The 22,837-nt window shown below is 35.5% G+C and overlaps 1 protein-coding gene across 1 annotated transcript in view; it reads left to right on the forward strand.

The window, feature by feature from the left end:
- The first annotated feature begins 1,383 nt into the window (after positions 1-1,383).
- CD28 (CD28 molecule) overlaps positions 1,384-22,837 on the forward strand; it is a 28,708-nt gene continuing 7,254 nt past the window's right edge. Inside the window, exons 1-3 of the mRNA XM_056111910.1 lie at positions 1,384-1,463; positions 20,655-21,011; positions 21,267-21,391. Coding sequence (XP_055967885.1) covers positions 1,409-1,463; positions 20,655-21,011; positions 21,267-21,391 — 537 coding nt within the window. The 5' untranslated portion in view covers positions 1,384-1,408. The remainder of the gene's footprint in view (positions 1,464-20,654; positions 21,012-21,266; positions 21,392-22,837) is intronic.

The raw sequence follows: 22,837 nt of genomic DNA on the forward strand, positions 1-22,837 counted from the left end.
GCAATTAAAAAGGTAAAAAATGAGAACCAGAAAGATAGTACAGTGGGCCATTTGCCTTGCACAGTGCCAACCCAAGTTGGGTTGTTGGCACCTTATATGGTCCTTTGAGCTCTGCCAGAAGTGCAGAGCTAGGAGTAAGTTCTGAGCACCACTGCATGCAGGCCCTGCCCTCCCACTCTGCCGAAAAAGGGTAGAAGTATATCTTTTTCTAATTTTTCTTTGTGGGATACAACCTACTTTTATAGTCAAAATTAAATAAAAGAACCCAGATTAATTTTTAAATAATACACATTAAAATTAAATTCTGAAAGTAGTAACTTAGGTATCAGGAACTCAGAAAAAAATAACGAAAGGAAATTTAAAAAATATTCCAATGAAGAAAACAGGACCATTCTTGTCCATGTAGTGACCTCAGTGGACAGCCTTACCATTGGAAAGGCCTGTAGAACCTGGCTACTGGCCTTCAGGATCTTGCTATAGAATCTCTTTTCATACTTCTTAGCCTGGAGTGAGTCCTTGAGCAAAAGTGAGAATATAAAATTTCAAGGGACTTTTGGGAACTTTACTACCTTTATAAGGACAAGTAATTTTTTTTTTGTTGCCCATTTTTGGTCACACCCAGTAATACTCCAGGGTTACTCCTAGCTCATATGCTTGGGGTTGCTTATGTCTCCCACAAGCACATTTGCTCTAATTCTTTGAGCTATCTACCCAGCCCATATGAGGTTTTTTGATTTTCCCTGTACTTAGGGAACATCCTTCAGCTACTCTATGAACTAGGTGTTTGCAGTAAGTTTATGTTTTGCACAATTCCTAGAAATAAATTGGGGGAAACTTGACATAAACTAAGTAATATTGCTGAATTTCCAGAACTGCCTAGATCCAATGCACAAAGTGCAATAACTAATTATCTATGTCTCTTTTCAATGCTGATAGAAACATTTCTCACACACCCAATAGAATTCTTATTTTCTTTTGTGCATAGTCTAGTTAACAAAATCTCCCCTCCACAAGTGACTATATTTCTCCATTATAACATCTTGCTTGTCTACAATTAAACTCCTGCAGGGTTTCAAGAACCCATTTTTGCAGTTCTGATACCTTCCCAGAGAAAAAGTTTCTCATGAGCAAATCATAGAGTGACCATCAGTCTTCTACAATGATGAGGAAAGATTTGTCTTCAAAAGATTACAAAAAGTCGAAAGTGATCAAAACAATCTAATACTCTGTATGAAACGCTGTAGGTACGTTCCTTTACGTTCCTTGTGGTTTGAGTGCTCTGAGGGAAGTAAGACTGTGGTGGCCACAGATGACAGATATTCAGGGCTTGGCAGTTGTGCCTTCAGTTCATCTCACAGTGGAGCTCTTCGGGGAAGAAGGGTTAGAGACCTCTGTTACCGCTAGAAACATGATCTTCAGGCTGCTTTTGGCTCTCAACTTCTTTTCCTCAGTTCAAGCAACAGGTAAACCTGTTTTGATTTATTTTCTTTTTCAAGTTTACCTTTTTTGTTTGTTTGTTTGTCTTTGGGTCACATCTATCAATAGCCAGTGGTTACTTCTGTCTCTGTCCTCAAGGATTACTGCTGCTGGTGGTTGTAAGACCATATAGGATGCCAGGAATTCAATCTGGGTTCGGTGTATACAAGTCAAGCACCTTACCTGCTGTACTGTCTTTCTAGCCTCAAGTTTATCTTTTGAGTTCTTTGATTGACTTGATTTATTTTAAATTTTAACACCCTTGAAAAACATGAATATTTGAAAACCAATATACCCTTTTATTTCATTGCCTGATGTGCTAATGAGCACACTTATACAGTCTGTGTATTTTTCAAAAGTGTATAATGAAGAGTGTGATCTGCTGAGGTGATAGTTTAAGCCCTAGTATTTAGTACTAAGCATTTAAAGCTACCAAGTAAATTTCAAGATTCTTTAGAAAACAATTTTCAAAGAACTTTAAACTTTATTTAAAGGAGATCTTTTAAAGGTATGCTGTAAGGGTTTTTTGTTTGTATATTTTGGGGCCACATTGGAAATGTTTAGGGGTTACTCCTGGCTCTGCATTCAGGAATTAGTCCTGGCAGTGCTGGGGTGATGTGGGGTGGGATATAAAGGATACTGAGAATCAAACTTTGTGCTGCCACATGAGAGGCTAACACCTAACCCTTGTACTATTGCTCTGTCTCTAAAGGGTGGTTTAGAAGAGTATTTAAATAATTTTAGACAGTAGAAGCTAGTCATAAGAGGCAAAGAAAGCTAGTTTGAGAGAAAATGATTTGAAATTGGTAATTGTACACAAAATCGTTTTTTGTTGTACTTTGTGGACAGCCATCTGCTGTCAATTAAGTCACTGTCTCTTTGAATATATTTTAAAAAGTAAAATCTTTTATGAAACTCAAAGCCATATATTTTTTCTTTAGAAAATTTATTAAAGTGAATAGCTATAATGGAAGTTCACATGCATGGAAACTTAGCTTTCTCCTTCTAAATGCAGCTACTTTTTGAAAGTCAACTCACCCTTGTTATATCTTTTAAGATTTGATGCTGAGGGTCTGTAATGAAATAGGTGGGACTGAAGTGAAGATTTATGAAATGTATCCACCAGTAATAAAATGTATAAAAATAATTATGACACTGAGTGTATAATTTATTCTAATCTACTGTGTTAAAAAGTATCTTTCATGAAGAAATTATAAATGAGCAGATTATTTGGTCAAAGTGCTATTGTTCTCCCTAAAAATGTGAAGGACTACTGTTGTATGTTGAAATATGTACGTACAAAGAAAAGCTATTTTACCCATTAGTTTCACAATTTTAACTAATTGGTTGACAATATTGCTTGAAGTACATAACTTATTGAAATTAAACCTACCTTGAATCTTCATGATTCTAATGGGTCCATAGATAGAATAAATTAAAGCAAGATAGTTTGTGAAGAGTGAGCTGCTTCTAACAGAATTATTTTACTAGCATTACATCATGTTTTCTACCAAGTTTGGATAATCCATAAAGAGGATTTTGATGAACTTTGGCATATGGTCCAGTTTAGAGCTGTAAATCCTTGAAAGAGATGAAAATATGATAGCTGGTAGCTATATATAATGTGTAGTACAGGTTGTAGTTTTTTAAATCAATATTGATTACTTTTCAGCAAGAAAATCCTCCAATATGAAGATAACAATCAGGATGACATAATTTATTTTCCTAGGGAACAATTTTTCCTTATTTTTCCCAAACCATAGCAAGTAAACTGTCAAATGGCCAATTTGGGCACCGTTGATTTTCCCATGTGGCTGCATTTTCCTCACCACTTGTTTTTCTGAGAGAGGCACAGACAGCAACCAAACTATTAGTATTTAATAAAGACTCACTATAACATCTAGATAATTAAAAACTTTATTTTTAACTTAGCAAATGTCTCCTCTGAGGTAGTTCTAAGCAGGAAATCTCTTACAGTTAAGACTGCTCTCAAGTTGAACTTAGAAAATTAAGGTAAGTTTAAAAAAAAGGGAGAGAAGGTAAAATGCAATGTAATCAACAGATTGCTTTATTTACATGGAATCCAGCACACTAATAGCCGATTTGTCTGACTATTAAAAAATATTACTGTGTGTTTTGTTATTTCACATAAATTTGGTAGGTAATGTTTAGGCATTGCTTAAGCATTTGTTTCACTTGACTACTGTATCCTATAATAATACTTATATTTTTAAAATGACAACTATCTGAAAGGACTTTTATAGCTGGAATTATAAAATTCGTATCAATATACCAATTCCAAGAAATATAATGAGTCATTTTCACAGATAGATTAGAAACAAAAATGAATCTGTGCCAAACTCTGAAGTGCTCACAATTAGACCTTTGCTATTGGTTAGGGAGGGAGAGTTTTTTTTTAATTAAAAACATTTTTTAATTGAATCACTGTGAGATACAGTTACAAAGCTTTCATGTGTGAGTTTCAGTCATACAATGATTGAACACCCATCCCTCCACCGGTGCACGTTTTCCACCACCAGTGTCCCCAGTAGTCCCCCCCCCCCCTCCTTCCCAACTCTCCCCCTGACTCTATGACAGACAATTTCCCCCATACTCTCTCTCTATTTTTGGGCTTTATGGTTTAAAATTTAGATACTGAGAGGCTATCACGTTTGATCCTTTATTTTCAGCAAACATCTCCCATCCAAACGATCAGGGAGGGGAATTGTGTGGCTTCTTCTCCTTTAGGAAAACACTCTGTTCTTTTGTAATATCTTTTTTTTTCTGTTTGAATGAGGGATAAAATGTTATATGATTACCAGTTACCTTTTATTATGTGTGGTTATATGACTCCAAGTATTTCTTGCATGCAGTGCACTAACATTTATTAAATGAAAAATTATTTGACCCCACATCCCAGAAGAAAATTCCACTTGTGGGTTATCATCTCTCAGATAACAGCCCTTTATGAACTAGGATAAACTCACAGAGTTAAAATAAAAATGTTGATAAGATTATACAAATTGTTGCAGACTTTTTGATTGAGAAAGAAGATATTTCAGATACTATATCGGTACTGTATGACTGGTCATGGAAAAGGATAATATCTTACTTTTTTTGAATCATTCTGATTAAATTTTGTCTACCTCTTCCTTTAAAAATGTGTTACTTATGGAATCTCAGAGATTAACAATTTTCTCTCAATTGACAGTTCAGCTGAACACCAGGAAGAGTGATAGTCATGCAGCTTCATGACTGGCTAAAGGAGACTCTGGCTTTCAAAGCAGGATTTTTTCTTTCTTTGACTCTCTTTTTGGTCAGTGGCATATTGCTGTCACACAGACTTTAAAAATTTCACCTAGAACATTTTCAGTCTGAGAATCATTACATGAGAATTGATCCCTGAAGTGAGAAGGATGGTAAACCAGTTCCCACAGAGAAAAGCAGGTGTCTAACTTGTTTGTCACTCTCATTTTGATGATTCTCAATTTTAGAAGAGAGGAAAGGATCAAGAACTACTCTGTGGCTTGGAAGGGGATATGAAAAAGACAGTTTAGACACCTTCATCTCGAGCATTTCAATGCTAATTTCATAGGCATCTTAATTACTTTGTGTTTCATTACCAGGTTCCATGGGCTTATGTTTTCAAAACATAAACAAGCACTGAAAGAGAAGTTGCATGATAGTGGAGAATTCCCTACCAAACTTAAAGCTGCTCCTTTTCTCTATTATCTTTTTTATTTGTCATTACCTAAGGGACTCTGGCTGCCGAGGTAACCAGGTTAATAGTCCCCATTGGTGTCATAAGATCCACCCACTCACAGTTCACTTTGACCTCTGATCTAATCATAGGCTCCTTTCTGTGGCATCTGAGTCACCTTGTTGGTTCACAATCTGTCAGTCAATGTAAATACTTGGTGTTCTATTATATATATATTTATACATATATACTGTAACATATTTTAAAAATCTACTTTCACCTTCAAGAAAGTTAAAATGATAATTGTGAGATTTGTTTCTATATACCCTTTCTTTCAAATGAAGACTACAGGGTATTTTATTTACATACATTTCTCTTCTCATTTAAGAAGAGAGAAAAAAAAGAGAGAAGAGAAATGTATGTAAATAAAGTACTCTAAGGTCCTAAATTGAAAAAAAGAGTGTATAGAAATGTTATAAGACATTACTGGTGTCTGCTCGAGTGAATCAATGAACAACGGGATAACAGTGATACAGTGATATAGTGATAGATTTGTCTTACAAAAAACAATTCTAAATAACTATTAAATTTTAAATTTAACCACAAAAATTATAGATAGGAGGGAACATAGGCATTTTTTAATTCATAGACATTAATTGTGCAGATTGTGTGGATGTTTTTTGCAGATAAATAAAAGATGAACTTGCAGTATTTCCTGAGGTGATTTTAGACTGATCTTAGTTAGCCAATCTATCTCCTCCCATACTCCATATGGCTTAGTCCTAATTTTTCTAAGACTCTTTCTTTTTTCGGAAATTCCCTCAACTCCTCTTTTCTATGTATCTAATCCGATTCATTTCACACTTTCTTATTTGGTGCTAGATCTACTTCCTTAAGGAAACAGTCCCTTGATATTTAGTCTGCATTTTGGACCTGTAAGAGAAGTTTCAATGGGAGTGCAAATCGAAATAGCAAATATTAAACTTCTGCTCTCTTTTAATGGCTATGGGGTTGGGATAGAAATAAAAAATGGAAGTGAATCACAAAAAAATGTAATTGGTGAACAAAAACTGCTTGTGTAATTAGCACATTCTCTGGTTTCAAAATCTATATGATTATTTGAGAGGATAATATATAACAAGATATAATATATGGAAACAGACAAACGAATTTGAATATAGTGTTCTTCTAATCTGAATGTTTGTTACACCTCACCTGAGACCCTAAATGCAAAGTAAGGGACTTCTATCCTCCTCAGTTCCCAAAATTATTATTATGTGTTGGAACATTATCTGTTTTTTCCACTGGCCTGTGATAGGAAGAGTAGTGTCTTATTCATCTCTAGCCTCAGTACAAGGCACATTTCTGGAGACATTTAGGTGTTCAACAAACATTTGTTGAAAGAAGAAATGAATGAATTAGTTCTGAAATTAGGAAGATTAAAATAAATACTCTAGTAACCTTCACATAGAATAGTAAGTCTTTATGAGGAGCTGTACTTTAAAACTTGATTGGATGAATCTTATTAAAAATAATTGCCAGCTAACTTTTTTTTCTACTTGCATTGTATTGTACTTGATTTTTCCTGTGTTAACTTATTTATTCACCCCCAGTTTCTATGAAATCATTATGCTTCCCATTTTATAGATGGGGAAACTGAAACACAAGCAGGCAGAGCAACTTGCCAATGGTTAATTAGCTAGAAAGTGCCTTAATCCAGATACTCTTATTCTACAAACATTCTAAGAAAGTATGTTTTTTATAATGTTATGTTTTCTCAGGAAAGAGAAGCAATACAAATAATGGAATTAAACCAACAATTCTGTTTCGGGTTCTTGGAATAGGTGGCCAGCCTGAATATGTGGAGGCTTGAAGAGGTAGGGTATAAGTCAAAAGATAGAACATTACAACATTAATTCGAATATTTTTTCAAGGCATTGTGAAACAACTGAAATTTTGGGGGAGCAGGATTGTCTGGGATTGGAGAATAATGACAAGAAAATCATATTCTAAACCATTACCATTTTGCATGTAAAAGAGTGGATATTAGAATTTGGGTGATGAAGTGAAAAAAGAGAGATGTTTTTTAATGTAGGCATTCCCAGATTTGATTTTGTATGATGGTGAAAGAGGGAGAAGTGTTCAAAATGATGCCAAGATAAATCATGTTTATTATAATCAATACTGATATATAAAATAGTATATTTAAAGTTGCTGAAGAGTATACCTTAAACATTCTCATCATAAGAAAAATTGCAATTTATGTATGATGATTAGATGTTAAACTGCACATTTTGGTGATTTGTAATATATAAAAAGATATTTAAAAATTATGTGATCGTGATTTAAAAAATTATGCCTAAGATTTTTACTTATCAGGAGAATGCTGGTTTTACTAATGTTTGTGAAATCAAGATATTGTCATAAAACTATTATTTTTTGAAAAAGACTTTAATTATATTCAAGTTGAACTTGAAATAAAGTCTTAAAGTAATAGGTAAATGTTCCATACATGTTCAGCTATAGAAGCTGAATAAGGAGAAAGTATTTAGGAATTACCATCTTCGCTATGGAGGTCAAGTCATGGGAATGGGTTGTCAGTGAAAGGAGAAGGCTTAACTAGAAAAGCATTGTTGAACTAAACTTAAAAAATAGCTCTAGTTATAAGTCAAAAAAAGTGAGGAAACATTAAAGAGATAAACTATTTGTTGAGGTAAAAGGGAAAGGAAGCTAAGGGAATATCAGTAAAACCAAAGGAGGAAAGAATTTTTTTTTAAAGGGTAGCTGTTGATAACATTAATTAGATAAGGGAAAAGAAAGTAAATAATGATTTAGGAAGGCCATTGGTTTTGGCTAAAAGGGGGCCAATTAGGATTTTTGTGTTTAAACAGAATTTTGGGGAAGGAAGCTAAGACTCCAAAGATTAAAATGTGGGGGGTGGGAGGGATACTGGGATTAGGGGTGGTGGAGAATAGGTACTGGTGAAGGGATGGGTACTCGATCATTGTATAACTGAAACCCAAGCACAAAAATTTGTAAGTCTACAACTGTACCTCATGGTGTTTCACTAATAAAAAAAAATCTAGGGGACACAATAGAGACCACGTAAAGGAAGAAAATCAATAGATAAGGTGAAGGAAATTAAGAAATTATACTTCTTGACATATATTCTCTATCTATATGGCATTTTGTACATAATATATTTTGTTTATAATGAATATTTGCTAAGTGAATAACTTACTGTGTTTGACATGTGGAAGGTGTCATGTGCTGGTCTTGAGAGAAAGAGAGGAAGAGAGACTGATTGGGGGAGAAAATAGTATAGGGGTATTGGGGAAGAAAGGGATAAGCAAAGAAAAGAATAGGAGGGGAAGAAGTAAAAGGAAGGTGGAGACAGTTTTCTTGAGAAAATGAGGAGGGATATTTCGGGATTGGGAGATGAGAGTATTAAAGAGAAGAGCACAACTTTCTAAGATAAGTTAGGAGGAGGAAAGAAAATTTATGGAGATTGGATATTAGGATAAAGCTGGTGTTGAGTGATTCCATGTTGGCAAACCTGATACTAATACCCACAAATATGGAGACCAGAGAAATAGTACAGCAGGTCGGGCACTTGTCTTCCACACGCCTGACACAGGTTCAATTCCTGGCATCACATTTGGTTCCCCAATTCCTGTCAGCATTAAGTCCTGAGCATCACCATATGTAGGCCCCAGACCAAATCAACAGCAACAAAAAAGTAAGAGTGGGCTAGAGAGATAATAGAGTGGGCAGAGTGCTTACTTTGTAAACAGCTTATCCAGGTTAGATCCCTAGTACCACATATGATTCCCCTGAGTCTGCCAGCAGTGATCCCTGAGCACAGAGTCAAGTAGTAAGTTCTAAGCACCACTGAAGTAGCCTCAAAAGCAAACACAACAACACACACATATATGTATGTATACACTTATATATATACATATATGTGTGTATGTGTATAGATATAGATATAGATAGATATAGATATATACCTTGAGTGACAGCGAACCTGGCAAACTCTCCGTGGCATATTCAATAAGCCAAAAACAGTAACAAGTCTCACGATGGAGACGTTACTGGTGCCCGCTCAAGCAAATCAATGAACAATGGGAGAACAGTGCTACAGGGCTACTTTGAGTATATACCAAGAGTGTATATATATATATATTTTTTTTTCCAATTCCCCAGTCGTAGCCTCAGGATAGTTGAGCCTTAAGCTATTATCAATAAGGATCAGTAATGTAATACATACCTAGACTTTAAAGACTTAACCCATGTATGCTTTGAATTTATTTGAGTGTTCAAAAGTGCACATAGTGATAAGGCTAAGCTTGGACTCAGGGCTGAGGTACAGGGTCACAGCCCTGTTCAACATCACAGCCTGGGCTTTAGTCCAGAAAGTTTATATCCCCACCCCCACCCCCCTTCTCTCTCTCCTTTTTAAGAACAAAGATGTGGCCATTTGCCCCTGGCTTTGGAAAGGCCATGTATGATACTCTGATACTCTTTTTTCCTTTTAATTTTTTAGATGGAAAAACTAAAACTACCAATTTCTCCTTAGGTAAGAGGTATGATTAGAGGTTTTAATCTGTCACACTATAACTCAATTTTCCTAGGCCTTCATTTCTTCATCTGTTATATGAAAGGGTTGGATTGGAAGTCATCTCAGATAGATATTTTTGGCTTAAAATTCTTCTTAATTGGAATAAATTTCTCTAGTTTTCATCAAATCTAACAAAGAAGCTCAACATTCTTTGTAGATGCTCTTATGAAGTGACAGAAAATGAAAAGAATTGAAAATCAGACATCTGTGAAATCGCTTAGAGAGACTGAAAAGCAGGATCTTAGATATTGGTGTACTTAGAAATGGCTGCAGAATTTGAGGGGAATGACACTGCCTTTGTTCTGTCCTATATTCTTATGCAATGTTAAGGTTCATTTTGAAATATTTTCAAAATTCCAGACCACAATACTTACCCCAGAAAAATCTCAAAGTGGCCCTGACAACTTTTCAGAGATTTTAGTTGTTAAGGAGAATGAGACAGGAAAAATCATGTACTGTTGATTTATTTTTAAAGAGTTGGTTTGAATGAGGCTTCTGAGTGATAGTAGTTGAGGTGTAAAATATGGCTCCTAAATATGCTTACTAGATTAAAAGATTTACTAGAAAATAATAAGGAAGACTCTTGACACCTTTGGTATATTTTTCTTTCAACTGAGTTACTAGCATAATATTTATATTGAAAACTGTAAGACCTATATTTGGACTATAGGCAATATGAGCAATAAAATTTAACTTTGGGGTGTGGTTTGGTGACTTTTAGCATAGTTAAGATACTATGCCATGTTATTCTCTGAGATTGTTCTTTTAGATTTGGGATATAAGAGCCAGACTGAAGACCTATGGGGATGGGGGTGAGGGACGATCATTTTTACACCCAAGGTTCTATTGCTTTGAGTTTAGGAAGTTTTAATCCTTTCCATAACCTACTTTTCTGGGAAGCATCAATGAGTGATAGGGATGGACTATTGTACAGACAATGGGGTTTAGCTCTTTCAGTACTCAACATCATCAAAATACAGAAAACTTCCTGATGAACATATCTATCTCTAACTTTCGCAAGATCGAGTCTCATGGAGCTTTCCTCCAGGATGCCTCTCCCTTCCTAATACTTATCATATCTACCACTGAACTCAGCAGCTATTTCCCAAACAAATTTCCTCTCTTTACTTACCTAACTCTGTAAATAGCACCTTGATTTTGACTCTCACCCAGCAAATGAATTCTGTTATTTTTGATTCTCATTCAGCATTACCAAGTACAATTAAAAAAAATGTCATATTGGTTCTTTCTTTATTTATGTTTATCATTCCACCAATGCAGTTCAGGCCCTAAGATTCTGCATGGTGCTAGAGCAATAACTATCTTGATTAGTATCTGTGCTACTTTTGTTTCAAGCCAACACATTGCATAAAGTTATGTTAATGAAGAGGCACTTATCACCCATTCTAAACTCAGATATATTCAGCATCTCCTGATGCCATCCTAGTAAAAATCCTGTGCCTTTCATGAGCAGTAGAGGTTTTCCATAATACCGGTTATCTTCTCCTACTTTTACTCATATAATGAAAATGCTTAGCTGGTCTCCAATAAACTGATGCATTATTTTACCCATCATTTTCTAGTCTTCAATAACTCTTGCATTAAAAGTTTTAATTTCATCTGAGTCAGTTTAAATTTGCCTCAGACTGCGTGGTCCAGCTAAAGGTGGGTCATACACTAACATCTCCAAAATCATCTTTGGAAACAAACTCTCTTTCATGTGACTGTCAGTGACTCTCAGTAGACTTCACATACCTTACAGGGCTTTAAGATATAACTAATGATGTTCTTGTCTTCACATTTTCTAGAAGGAAGACAGTGTTCCTTGTATTCTCTTGCATTACAATAATCTAGTGCAATACACTCCATTATCAATTTGCTGAGTGAGTACATGGCTTTTTGAAGATATCAAATAACTATTCTCTGATACATCAATATTTTCAGAAAGTACTCATTGATAATTTTGATTATTTATCTTCCTCAAAAATTATTTTCTTCATTATTAGTGCCCAGATAAGACTTTTCTCATTACTGAACTATATGAACACTGGGTCACTTTCTGGTGGTTGTAGTAAGACAATCTTAAATAGAGAGAGAGAGAGGGAGAGAGAGAGAGGGAGAGAAAGAGATAAAGAGAGAGAGAACAAAGACATGTATCCTCTACACTACAGTAATTGCCTAAGTAGGAACAGAGATCAGAAATATGTTAACAAGTTAATCTGGCTTCTATTTCTGTGTCTATTGATACCTATAATCTTTTATACTTGTTTGAACCAGGGTGTCTGTGGATTTTGTTTTAAAATAACATATTAAAGTAGCATGAAAAAACTCTTTGTCAATTAATTTGTATTGTAGATTAACTAATGCCTGTATATGCACAGTTTTGGGCAGGACTGCTTGCCCAAGTCCTGACTGTACTGTTTTTGTCATTATGGACCCCTTTATCTAACTTCACCATTGTCTCATCCCTTTAATCCTAAAAGTCCTACCAAAAACTCTGATGCTTCAATTTATAGGTCCTATCACAATTGCTCTTGTGGGTACAAAGCTTTGCCAAAAGTCATTTCATAAATAAGCTCTACTATTGTCCAGTACTCAGTGTACCATTTATTTCCTGTTGGAATGGAACATTGTATCTGTATCTATACTTATACCTTATAGATATACCTCCTCCTTCACTTATATCTGTACCTGCATCTGTATATATCTCTATCTCATACTCATTCAAAGCCTTATTTTGAGGAAAGACTCTCCTTAAATCTATGTTCTATGTGAAAATTGGAAATCAACAGAAAACTATATTAGTAGACCGGAGTTATTTCAAAAAGAAAATTTGTCTTTACTCTTTGCATTTTAATACAAATTTCAGAGTCTACAGCCTAAGCATGACCGATCCATAACAGCTTTGTTTTGATATTTCTAGTAGATCCCAGAGGAAAGTGAAAGGTGCTACAGTCTGATAAAAGCTTAGTATTCCTTGTTCTCACATCTGGATGAGACCAAGCCTGCAGCTAGAGTTATCAGAACCACAGATGGTTGAGCTTCCCTTTCCTCCCAGAAAGCACAGTTTGTCTTAAAGTTTCCTGAAAAAAATACTACATTGACCTATGAAGCAGCCTGTCACTTAGGAAGCCTGAAAAAGTACAAGCAGTCAGGTGGTCACATGTTGGAGGGTATCCTGGATCTTAACAGGAAATCACCTCAGAGAAAAGTTATGGTAACTTAACCAACTCTGTGGTTGAAATGGAGAGAGGGGGGCGTTTTTGTGTGCCAGGGAAACACTCATGATACAGTCATAAACATCACAGAGCAAGATGTTCAAAATAGAAATATTTCATTCCACTGCCCAGAACAGAATATGCTCTGTTCTGTTTGGTCAGAATTTTAAAAAGTAAATAATATGATTAGAATCTCACAACCTGAATGTTTAAATTGTAAAAAGAAACTAATGTGTTGATGTGGGATCAAATAAAATTTCAAATGGTTCTAAAGTAAAATTAGGGTTGGAAAGGTGTCTTACTGATAGAGCATTTACCCTGCAAGTTTGAGAACCTTTCTTGTTCTATTCTTTACACTGAAAACAAAACAAAAAAACACTAAAGGAAAATAACAGCTAATTAAATATGCATGATATGTTTTTATTGCTTTTTTAACTTCCCAATGCAGATGTTAGTCTTGAGTATTACTTCCTCCTCTCTGATTTATGTGCCTTTATGTGCCAGTTTATTTCTCTATGGTACCATGTTAAAGAAAACAAATGATTGAATATCACTAGTTTAACTTGCAAATATCTGTAACTATCAAAATTCCTGAAGATTAGTGAGTTTTAAACTGAAAAATCATGTATTGATTAAAGTTTATATTTAACCCTTAGTATACTTGGGCAAGCTGATGTGTCAGTGATATGATTATTGCTTGTGAATCTGAAGTAATTTATAAGCAGTCTTTCATGTGATCATAGTGTCTGTAGATCTTATCTGAGATCTATCTAAACTCTTCAGGAAGTCTCTGAAGTTGTAAGCAGAATTTTTTGTTTATGTGCACTAGAAGCAAAGAGAATTTGGAACCAGGCTTTTTCTAAATGTGACTATATCAGATCAGTCTTTCAAAATAAAAGATTAATCATTCATTCATGATTAAAATATACTCCTAGAATCATAAAGAAATAAATTATACACGAGTTATTTCAGTATTTATGTGACCTTGTTTTAAAAGTTATTTGATTTTCAATTGACTTTTTTTTAATGAAGAATTAGCTTGCATCATCACAAAATTTCCATTTAGGTGAGCATTTTTTACAGAATGGGACTTAAGAAACATTGTGTAAAAAATGATTGAGTCTAATTCTCTTCCCATTCTACTTACTTCCCTATCCAATGCTAATACTAACTTCATTCAAATATCTAGTTCGGTTTTTAGAATATGTAGATTCAATTATAGGCCTTGTGCTGAAATTCAGGTGGAACCAGCCAGAGGGAAAAAAATAGATTTGAAGCCAAGAGATATGAGCTCAGGTCCTAAGGATCACTTACTTCTGTAATTAGCAGACCTCTTTGATGGTCTGCTAAAATGTACATTAAGATGTATGTATAGCTTATTTATTTCTCCTAATTCTCAGCATAAAATGGGAGTTTATCTAAGATAAAATAGGAGAAAAAGTTTTGAAATCTTAAGAATATAGGCTATTATTACTAAATATTAAGTAAAAATGTTTACTATTTAAGTAAAAATGTTTCCCACTTTGCATTAGAGACTTCATTACTCTTTTGAAACTCAGGTATCATTTGAGATGGAATGTCTTTTTAGATTCAAGTTCTCTGGTTCCTAGTCTTACCTTTGAGGTAGATATCTGCTCCACCTGTGCAGAGAGTTGACTTGATTACTAAATAAAGCAATTGTCCCATTTATGATAAATAAAAATGGAAAATTACTGTTTTTTTTTTTTTGCTTTTTGGGTCATACCCGGGGATGCACAGGGGTTACTCTTAGCTCTGCACTCAAGAATTACTCCTGCCTGTGCTCAGGGGGACCATATGGGATGCTGGGAATTGAACCTGAGTCTGCTGTGTGCAAGGCAAATGCCCTACCCGCTGTGCTACTGTTCCAGCCCAGTTAAAAAAAAAAAGGGAAAAGTACTTTATGGTAACTAAGTTTCTTTCCACATCATTGTCCTGGAAGCACAATCAAAATTAAATTTTCCAGAAGTCAAGTATGTATATATTCATAGATTATCTGTGAGAAATCTTTTAGCTCTCACCATCTTGCTCATAAGCAGCAGATAAGTAGCTCTCATCTCCCATCTTCTCTTCATGTTGCCAGTTGTCAAGGAGTTGTGAGAACAAAAAGTTTGAGGTTACTGTTTCCTGTCTCCACGCCTTTAGCTGGTTTAGCTGCTAGGAAAGACTTTGAAGAGCAAAGCACTAAATTCATTACCAAAACAATTTGTCAATTCAATTAGAAAAATGTCAATTAAGTCAATCTTTTGATACCATAAAAGCAAGCATAACTGATGTATTGACAGTGTTTCTTGTTTAATTTTGTAGATTTGATCTGGGTATACCTTATCTATTATCCAGATGGAAAATTACATATTTACAGGAAAAGACTAGGTATACTAAAACCAAAATGGCCTAAGAAGTATGCTTTGTACTTCTAGCATGAACTGGAAATCAAAAAAGAATCAAACTTAAATTAGTATGAAGGAAGTGACCACTGCCTTGAAGAATTGGGCATACATTGAACATGCTTTTACTAATAACAAATTAACTTAAGCTGATTTCTTCATGTTAGAAGGTGAAGTGAGGTGGGAGAGTGGGGTTAAGGTTAAGGACTATGGAGAAGATAACACAAAGAGAGAAAAAAGATTAGACTGGAAAGAGTAAGTAGGGAGGTAAGAAAAAGTTTGGTATCTTTCCTGATATAAGGGATTATAGATACCTATTCCTCCGTCCCTCTCGTAGAGCCTGGCAAACTACCAAAAGTATCCCTCCCACATGGCAGAGCCTGGCAAGCTCCCCGTGGTGTATTCAATATGCCAAAAACAGTAACAATAAGTCTCACAATAGAGACGTTACTAGTGCCCCCTGGAGCAAATTGATGAACAAGGGGAGGACAGTGCTACCGTGCTACAGCATACTTTACTTGACCATGCATTGTGGAAGGCAATATTAACCACAAATGAGGAACACATGAAATACATAACAGCTAGCCTAGACACTGAGATCTTGGGTTGTTCTTCCCTAAGAAATTTCTGCTTATAACTGAGATAGAATATAATCCAGAGAAATCTACTCAGTCTAACAATGCTGAAGTTTGAATTCATAAGTTTCAAATGGACATGAAAGAAAGTCTGTTTTCCAGCTATCTCAATATATTAAGTGTTGTATAGGAAAAAATAGTTTTAAGAGAGAATAAGCACTGGTCCTTCCTTCTGAAAAAAGTCAACACTAAATAAAACTCTAGAGAATAAATGATATTTCCAGACATCTTTTAGGTTATTTGCATTTTCTTTGCAATAACCTCTTAGTCTGCAAGAATATCTTCTTTATATCACAGATATCCAAATTTTGCTTCAATTTTTGAGCTGTCTATTCTGGTCATGTAATGAATGAGTGAGGTTCAGGCAAAACGAAAACACTGTTACTTACTGGTTTGGTCTGTATGGTCTAAAGCAGTCATTTTTACCCCTCTTCCTCCCTCACTTACCACAACTAAACCAATGCTGAGTTATGCCAATTTTAGCATGTAAATATTTCTTGTGTTTATCTACATCTTTGTAACCATAGTTCATGTCCTTAACATCTCTTGCCTAGACTACCACAACTGTATGTTAACTGGTTAGCTAGTCTTTATAGTTTTGCATTCTTTAAATTTATCTTTTTTGTTTTTGCAAAAGTGATTAAGTAAATTAACTATCACTTTTCTGTTTTAACTACTTCAGTAAATCCTCACTTGCAGGAGAGAGCTCAAACTCTCAACTATGTTTCTTTGTCGGTCTTATCTTTTATAATACATTGTCTAGAAAATTGAGGCATCTGTAATTCCCAACATATGATTCTTTTGGGTTGCCTTACTTCTTAGATGTACACTGCTCCTTTTTGCTCATCATTTCCCCAATCCCCTTCTTCACCTCCACTCTCCCACCTCATTTGGCCCCAAATACAAAGATTAATCTTAGCCTAACATACACTAGGTAAAATCTTTTTAGGTCAATGTTTGCACACTTCTTCACGAGTCATGTCAGTAGTTCTCTCCTCCATAATTCGTTAGCTGCTTCCCCAGTTGTGCTCTGCAACACTTTCTAGATCACTGTGACACATTTTAAAACTAGCTTTATATTAACTTATATTTATGTGTAGTTCTTTTCCACTGTAGGCTGTAAGTTTGCTGCCTAAAGAAAGAAACCGAGAGCTTTTTATATTTGGGAAATTATTTTTCCTCTTCCACTTGCATGTTGGGAAGGTTTCACACCTTGAGTTATAAAAGACAGATCAGGCAAACAACTACAGTAACAATTCTAGAAATTGTCTTCTTTTTACCCTGCTTCATCTCACTGTGTTGTATAGGAAAAAATAGTTTTAAGAGAGAATAAGCACTGGTCCTTCCTTCTGAAAAAAGTCAACACTAAATAAAACTCTAGAGAATAAATGATATTTCCAGACATCTTTTAGGTGCTTTAGTGCTGGAAGAAAGAGGAAGCCAAACTGGGTAACCATTTAGGACTGTCTCCAACTCTACTCACTTTTACTGCCTATGCTCCCACTTTCACCCCACAAAAGTACCATTCTTATCTTCTTTTCAAGCCATCTCTTAAAGATCTATCAGAAAGAATTTGGATGACAGTTAAAACAGAAATCAGGGGCTACAGTGCCTCCCGGCAGGTCATCCTGCACCTGTGGGGTGAGTGCAACAGCAGCCTGATGGTGCCTTTAGGTTTCCTGATACCCCCAGATTGCTGCTGTGCCTCTGGCTGGACCCCAACAACTTTGGACCAAGTTTCTAGAGATATTAAAGAGTCAAAAGTTAGGTATGTGGGACCCATGACCACAAACCACTGTGGCTCAGCTATACAAACTCATTTATTGGCCTTGCTTCTGAGACCCATAAATAAATCTTGAAAGAGATCAAAAGAAGGCCTTTTAAGTGCATTAATGGCCGTGATTTAGAGACTCACAAATGAATCTCAGTCTCCCCATCTCATGCCAGACTGATATCACTGGGGCACCTCAAAGGAGGTCAGGTGTGTCCCTTCATCTGTTCCAAATGAACCCCAGCACCTGCAAACATCCAGAATCTAATTGCCACCATGCTCATGGCTGACCTCCACAGGCTCATCTCGAGCCCCCAAAGCACAAGAATGAACCCACTGAAAAACCAAGGTATGTGGAACCAGTGACTGAAAACTCCAGGCTTTTGGAGTCAGGGCTGGGCAACCTCCCGCTATTTCCCCGCCTTTCCAGTTTCCTGGCAGTTACGCCCAAGAACTGCCTCTGGTGTCATTTAAGCGCATTAACTGCCATGATTCAGACAGTCACAAATGAATCTCAGAAGAGAGCAGCATGTCACAGATATAACTCTAGATCCCAAATACTTAAACATTTTAGAAGTCCAGGAGTGTGAGATCACTTTTTGTTGCCGTGTGACATCTCATACTATTCATGGCAAGCAATACAAAATAAAATATTTAGCATCTGCTAAAGGCCAGGCTGGGGTGGTGGTGGGAAGATACAAAGTAATGGAGGTGGGAAGGTGCAATGGTGGTAGGATTGGTGTTGAAATATTGAATGTAAACAATTATTGTGCGCAGCTTTATGAAAAATTTTAAAATTTAAAAAAATTTTTAAAAAAGTAATGCAGAGTTGATGTTTTGATCAGCTTAATTAGTGGCTGAATAAATATCAGTACTCCTATATAAAAAAACCAAAACAATTCAAATAATTAAAAACACAATTCTGAAAGATTCAGCCAGCTAAAGTATACATGTTCAATCTGTGCTCTTTGAAAAGGTAAAGGTGAAGGGATGTTGGCATTTCTTGCCAAGATTTTACTTTTCCCTTGAAAACCAACCAATGGTTCTTTTTTTTTCTTTTTGGGTCACACCCAGCAATGCAAAGGGGTTACTCCTGGCTCTGCACTCAGGAATTACTCCTGGCAGTGCTCAGGGGATCATACAGGATGCTGGGAATCGAACTTGGGTTGGCTGCGTGCAAGGCAAATGCCCTACCCACTGTGCTATCACTCCACTCCCCCCATGGTACTTTTTAAGCAAACAAAACAAAAATATTGTATTTTACCAATACAAGTTAAATTTTGTAATTCTTTCTATGTTCTGTTTACAATGTTTGTAGGGAGTATTTGTTGAAATAATCAAGTAATCTAAAGTTGTTGAGACACAAATTTTGAACAAGAATTTAATAAAATGATAGTCAGGCCTAGCTGCTGGTAAAAATGAGCCAGACAACCATCTTTTGCTTACTAACAATTTAATGAGATCCTATTTTTACACAGTCTAACAGAAGCAGCACAACCATTGTTAATGTAAATGGCCTGGCTAACTGAGAGTGTTTTGGTTTGAGGAAATAAGTTTGAAAACGTCCGTAGATGGTTATGAACTAAGAGTAAGAGGGTAGTTTTTATCTATTAAGTCAATTGGTTGCAAATGGTAATATTCTTTTAAATTTTATATCCTTTCAAATTTTATGTTGTATTTTTTCCCTGAGACACTAGATATCTAGATTACCCTTCATCCCAGAGTATAAGGAGGAGAAGGAAAGAAATACAATGCAGGGGAAGGAAAGAAGAGATAGATGAGAAGCAGTGAGGTAAAGAACAAAAGGACTCATGTACATCAGTGGTTTTAAGGAGTAATAGAGTTATTTATTTATTACTTTATATCCAAACCACAGAGTCAACAACACTGAAATCACAAGACCCAAACTTTAATAACAAAACTTAAAAGGTGCCTATCAAGATGGAAGACTGGGGCAGAGGGGCAATAAGAGCAGGGACTTGGGACCACTGGTGGAGGGAAGTTGACACTGGTGGAAGAATTAGAGATGGAGCATTCTATGTCAAAAACCCAGTGATTAATAACTTTGTAATTCATGGTGCTTTAATAAAAAAATGTTGGAAAAGCTGAAAAGATATGTTTGTGGCTTTCATATAGTTTAAAATTTAGCTTTGAGTTATTTGTTATAAAGTGATGATGTTGACCTAGATAGTCTTCCAATTCTTTATTTACTGTGACAGCATGAAGATTGATGATGGATTAGAGAGAATTCTCATTGGTCTCTTATACATATTGCAAAATAATGGAACAAATATGTAAATTTCTTGAGAAAGCTTTCTCAGAATCTGCTGCACTGATAAACTTTTTAAGTTTTTGCTGACCTCTCATATCTTATCCTTGGAGTGATTAATAAAGTAAAACAGTTGCAAAATATTTTAATTATTTCATAGAGCCTTATTAAACTTTAAAAACAAATATTTCAGGTATTAAAAGTCACTTCCAAATGTTCCTATCACCAGTAAATTAAAGCAACTAAACATAATCAACATCCTAGTACTGACGTGTAGATTGGAAAATTTCAAATGCCTACCTGTGGATTTTAAAGTGAACAGAAAGTCACATTCTGCCTTCTTAGTAAGAGCTGAATTTCCCATTCCAAGGAGGATGAAAATAATATTAAAATGTAAACTTAAGCTGTCAATAGAATTATCTCACAATGAACTCATTTATCTTCATCTACCATGAGAAAGCCTTTATCAGAGATTTTTATAATTTTGTTTATATGTCTTGATGATAAATTTAAAAAATTTATATGTTCTTGTTCTAAGCAAATGATTTTTCCTCTCCAGAAAACCAGATTTTTGTGACGCAGTCACCTATGCTTGTTGTGTACAACAATGCAGTCAACCTTACCTGCACGTATACTCACAACATCTTCTCAAAGGAGTTCCGGGCATCCCTCTATAAGGGAGTGGATAGTGCTGTGGAAGTCTGTGTTGTGAATGGAAATTACTCCCATCCGTTTCGTCCTCACTCAAATACAGGATTCAACTGTGATGTGAAATTGGGCAATGAAACAGTGACATTCTACCTCTGGAATTTGTATGCTAATCAAACGGATATTTACTTCTGCAAAATTGAGGTTATGTATCCTCCTCCTTACATAGATAATCAGAAGAGCAATGGAACCATTATCCATGTGAAAGGTAACATGCACTTCTATGAATGTACCACCCTAAATTAATGATTTCCAACATATTCTTCAAAACTAGGTCATAATCAGTGGTGGGGGTGGATAAAATCCAAAGAGGACAGACAAAAGAGCAAGTCTACATGTTCTAAGTAGTGATATTTTGCATATTTGGACTACTTTAACATTTTCCTATATGTTTAGAAGGAAGGATATTAGCCCTAATGCTATTCTGATATAATTTAATTTGCTTTTTTAAAAAATTTTTCAGAAACACATCGTTGTCCAGTGGTCCCACCTCCTGCATCTACTACAATATTTTGGACACTGGTGGTGGCTGTCGGACTCCTGTCTTTCTATAGCTTTCTAGCAACAGTGGTTCTTAGTATTTTCTGGGTAAGAAATATAGTCTTGTTTTTGTTTAATACTTCCATTGCACAAGCAATCTGGCCATATTTAAGAATTTTGCCCATGTGGTTTATTTTCTGCTTAACATCTGATTATTATTATTTTCTTTTCCCTGCTATGTTTGAATAGATTTTATGCTGGTCTGTCCAACTTTATCAAAGATAAAAATCTGATGTTAGTTCTACTTTCCAGGAGGCACTGATTAGGTAGTCAGACCAAATAAGAACTGAAATGAGTAAACTGGGGTAGTGGTATTAGGAACCATTTTCTTTCTTTGCATTTTTGCAATATAATAATGACAGATAAAACTATTTTAATACAGTCATGCATAAAATATAAATAGCTTAAGGTCCTAGACAACTGCAATCAACAGTACTTTTTGATTCAGGGTCAAAAATCATGAGAAACTTGGTTACTGAGAGTATACATTCAAATCAAGCAAAGAAACTAGGTCTATTTATCTGAGTCATACTTTTATCTCCTTCAATGCAGGTAAATTTTGTGGGGCCAAGTATGTTGCTGTCATTATGAAACCATAATGAGAATTAGACATTTCTGAGCTCTCACCGTTGAATTGGAGTTTTGTCAACTTTTCAAATGATCACACAAGAAATTTAGTGCATTTTAGAAAAAAAACTTTCTTCAATTTTTAATTTTTTATCTCAGCTTGAGCACTTCTTGATGTCGATCTATGATTAAGAAGAATATTTCCCTTAGACACTTAGGTTGGGAGAGGGGGTGGGATAAGATTGGTTCAATATGCGCAAGACATGTTCCTTAATCTCTGTACTATCTCCCCAGTTCCTAGACACTTACTTTTCTTTTTTTTTTTAATTTTTATTAGTAAAATGCCATGAGGTACAGTTGTAGATTTACAGACTTTTGTGCTTGGGTTTCAATTATACAATGATCAAACACCCATCCCTCCACCAGTGCCCATTTCCCACCACCACGGGTCCCAGTATCCCTCCCACCCCCAATCCCCCCATCCCACCCTGCCTTTGTGGCATGGTATTCCCTTTTGTTCTCTCTCTCCTTTTGGGTGTTGTGTTTGCAAAAGAGGTATGGAGTGGCAATCATGTTTGGTCTATAGTCTACTTTCAGCATGCTTCTCCCATCCTGAAAGGATCCTCCCAACACCCTTTATTAAGTGCTCCTGTCTCTATCTGAGATCCCTTTTCCCTTAGCATGTGTGGCTCTCCTCCAAGCCATGGAGCAAAACTCCTGGTACTAATCTTGGCCACTCTTGGGTGTTAGTCTCCTATTTTGTTACTTTATGTTCCCCAGATGAATGCAATCTTTCTATGTCTATCCCTCTCTTTCTGACTCATTTCGCTTAACATGATACTTTCCATGTAGTACCACTTGTATGTAAATTTCATGACTTCATATTTTCTAACAGCTACATAGTACTCTATGTGTAGATGTACTAAA

The sequence above is a fragment of the Sorex fumeus genome, unplaced genomic scaffold (genome assembly GCF_029834395.1).
Source record: "Sorex fumeus unplaced genomic scaffold, SorFum_2.1 ptg000014l, whole genome shotgun sequence".
NCBI lineage: Eukaryota > Metazoa > Chordata > Mammalia > Eulipotyphla > Soricidae > Sorex > Sorex fumeus.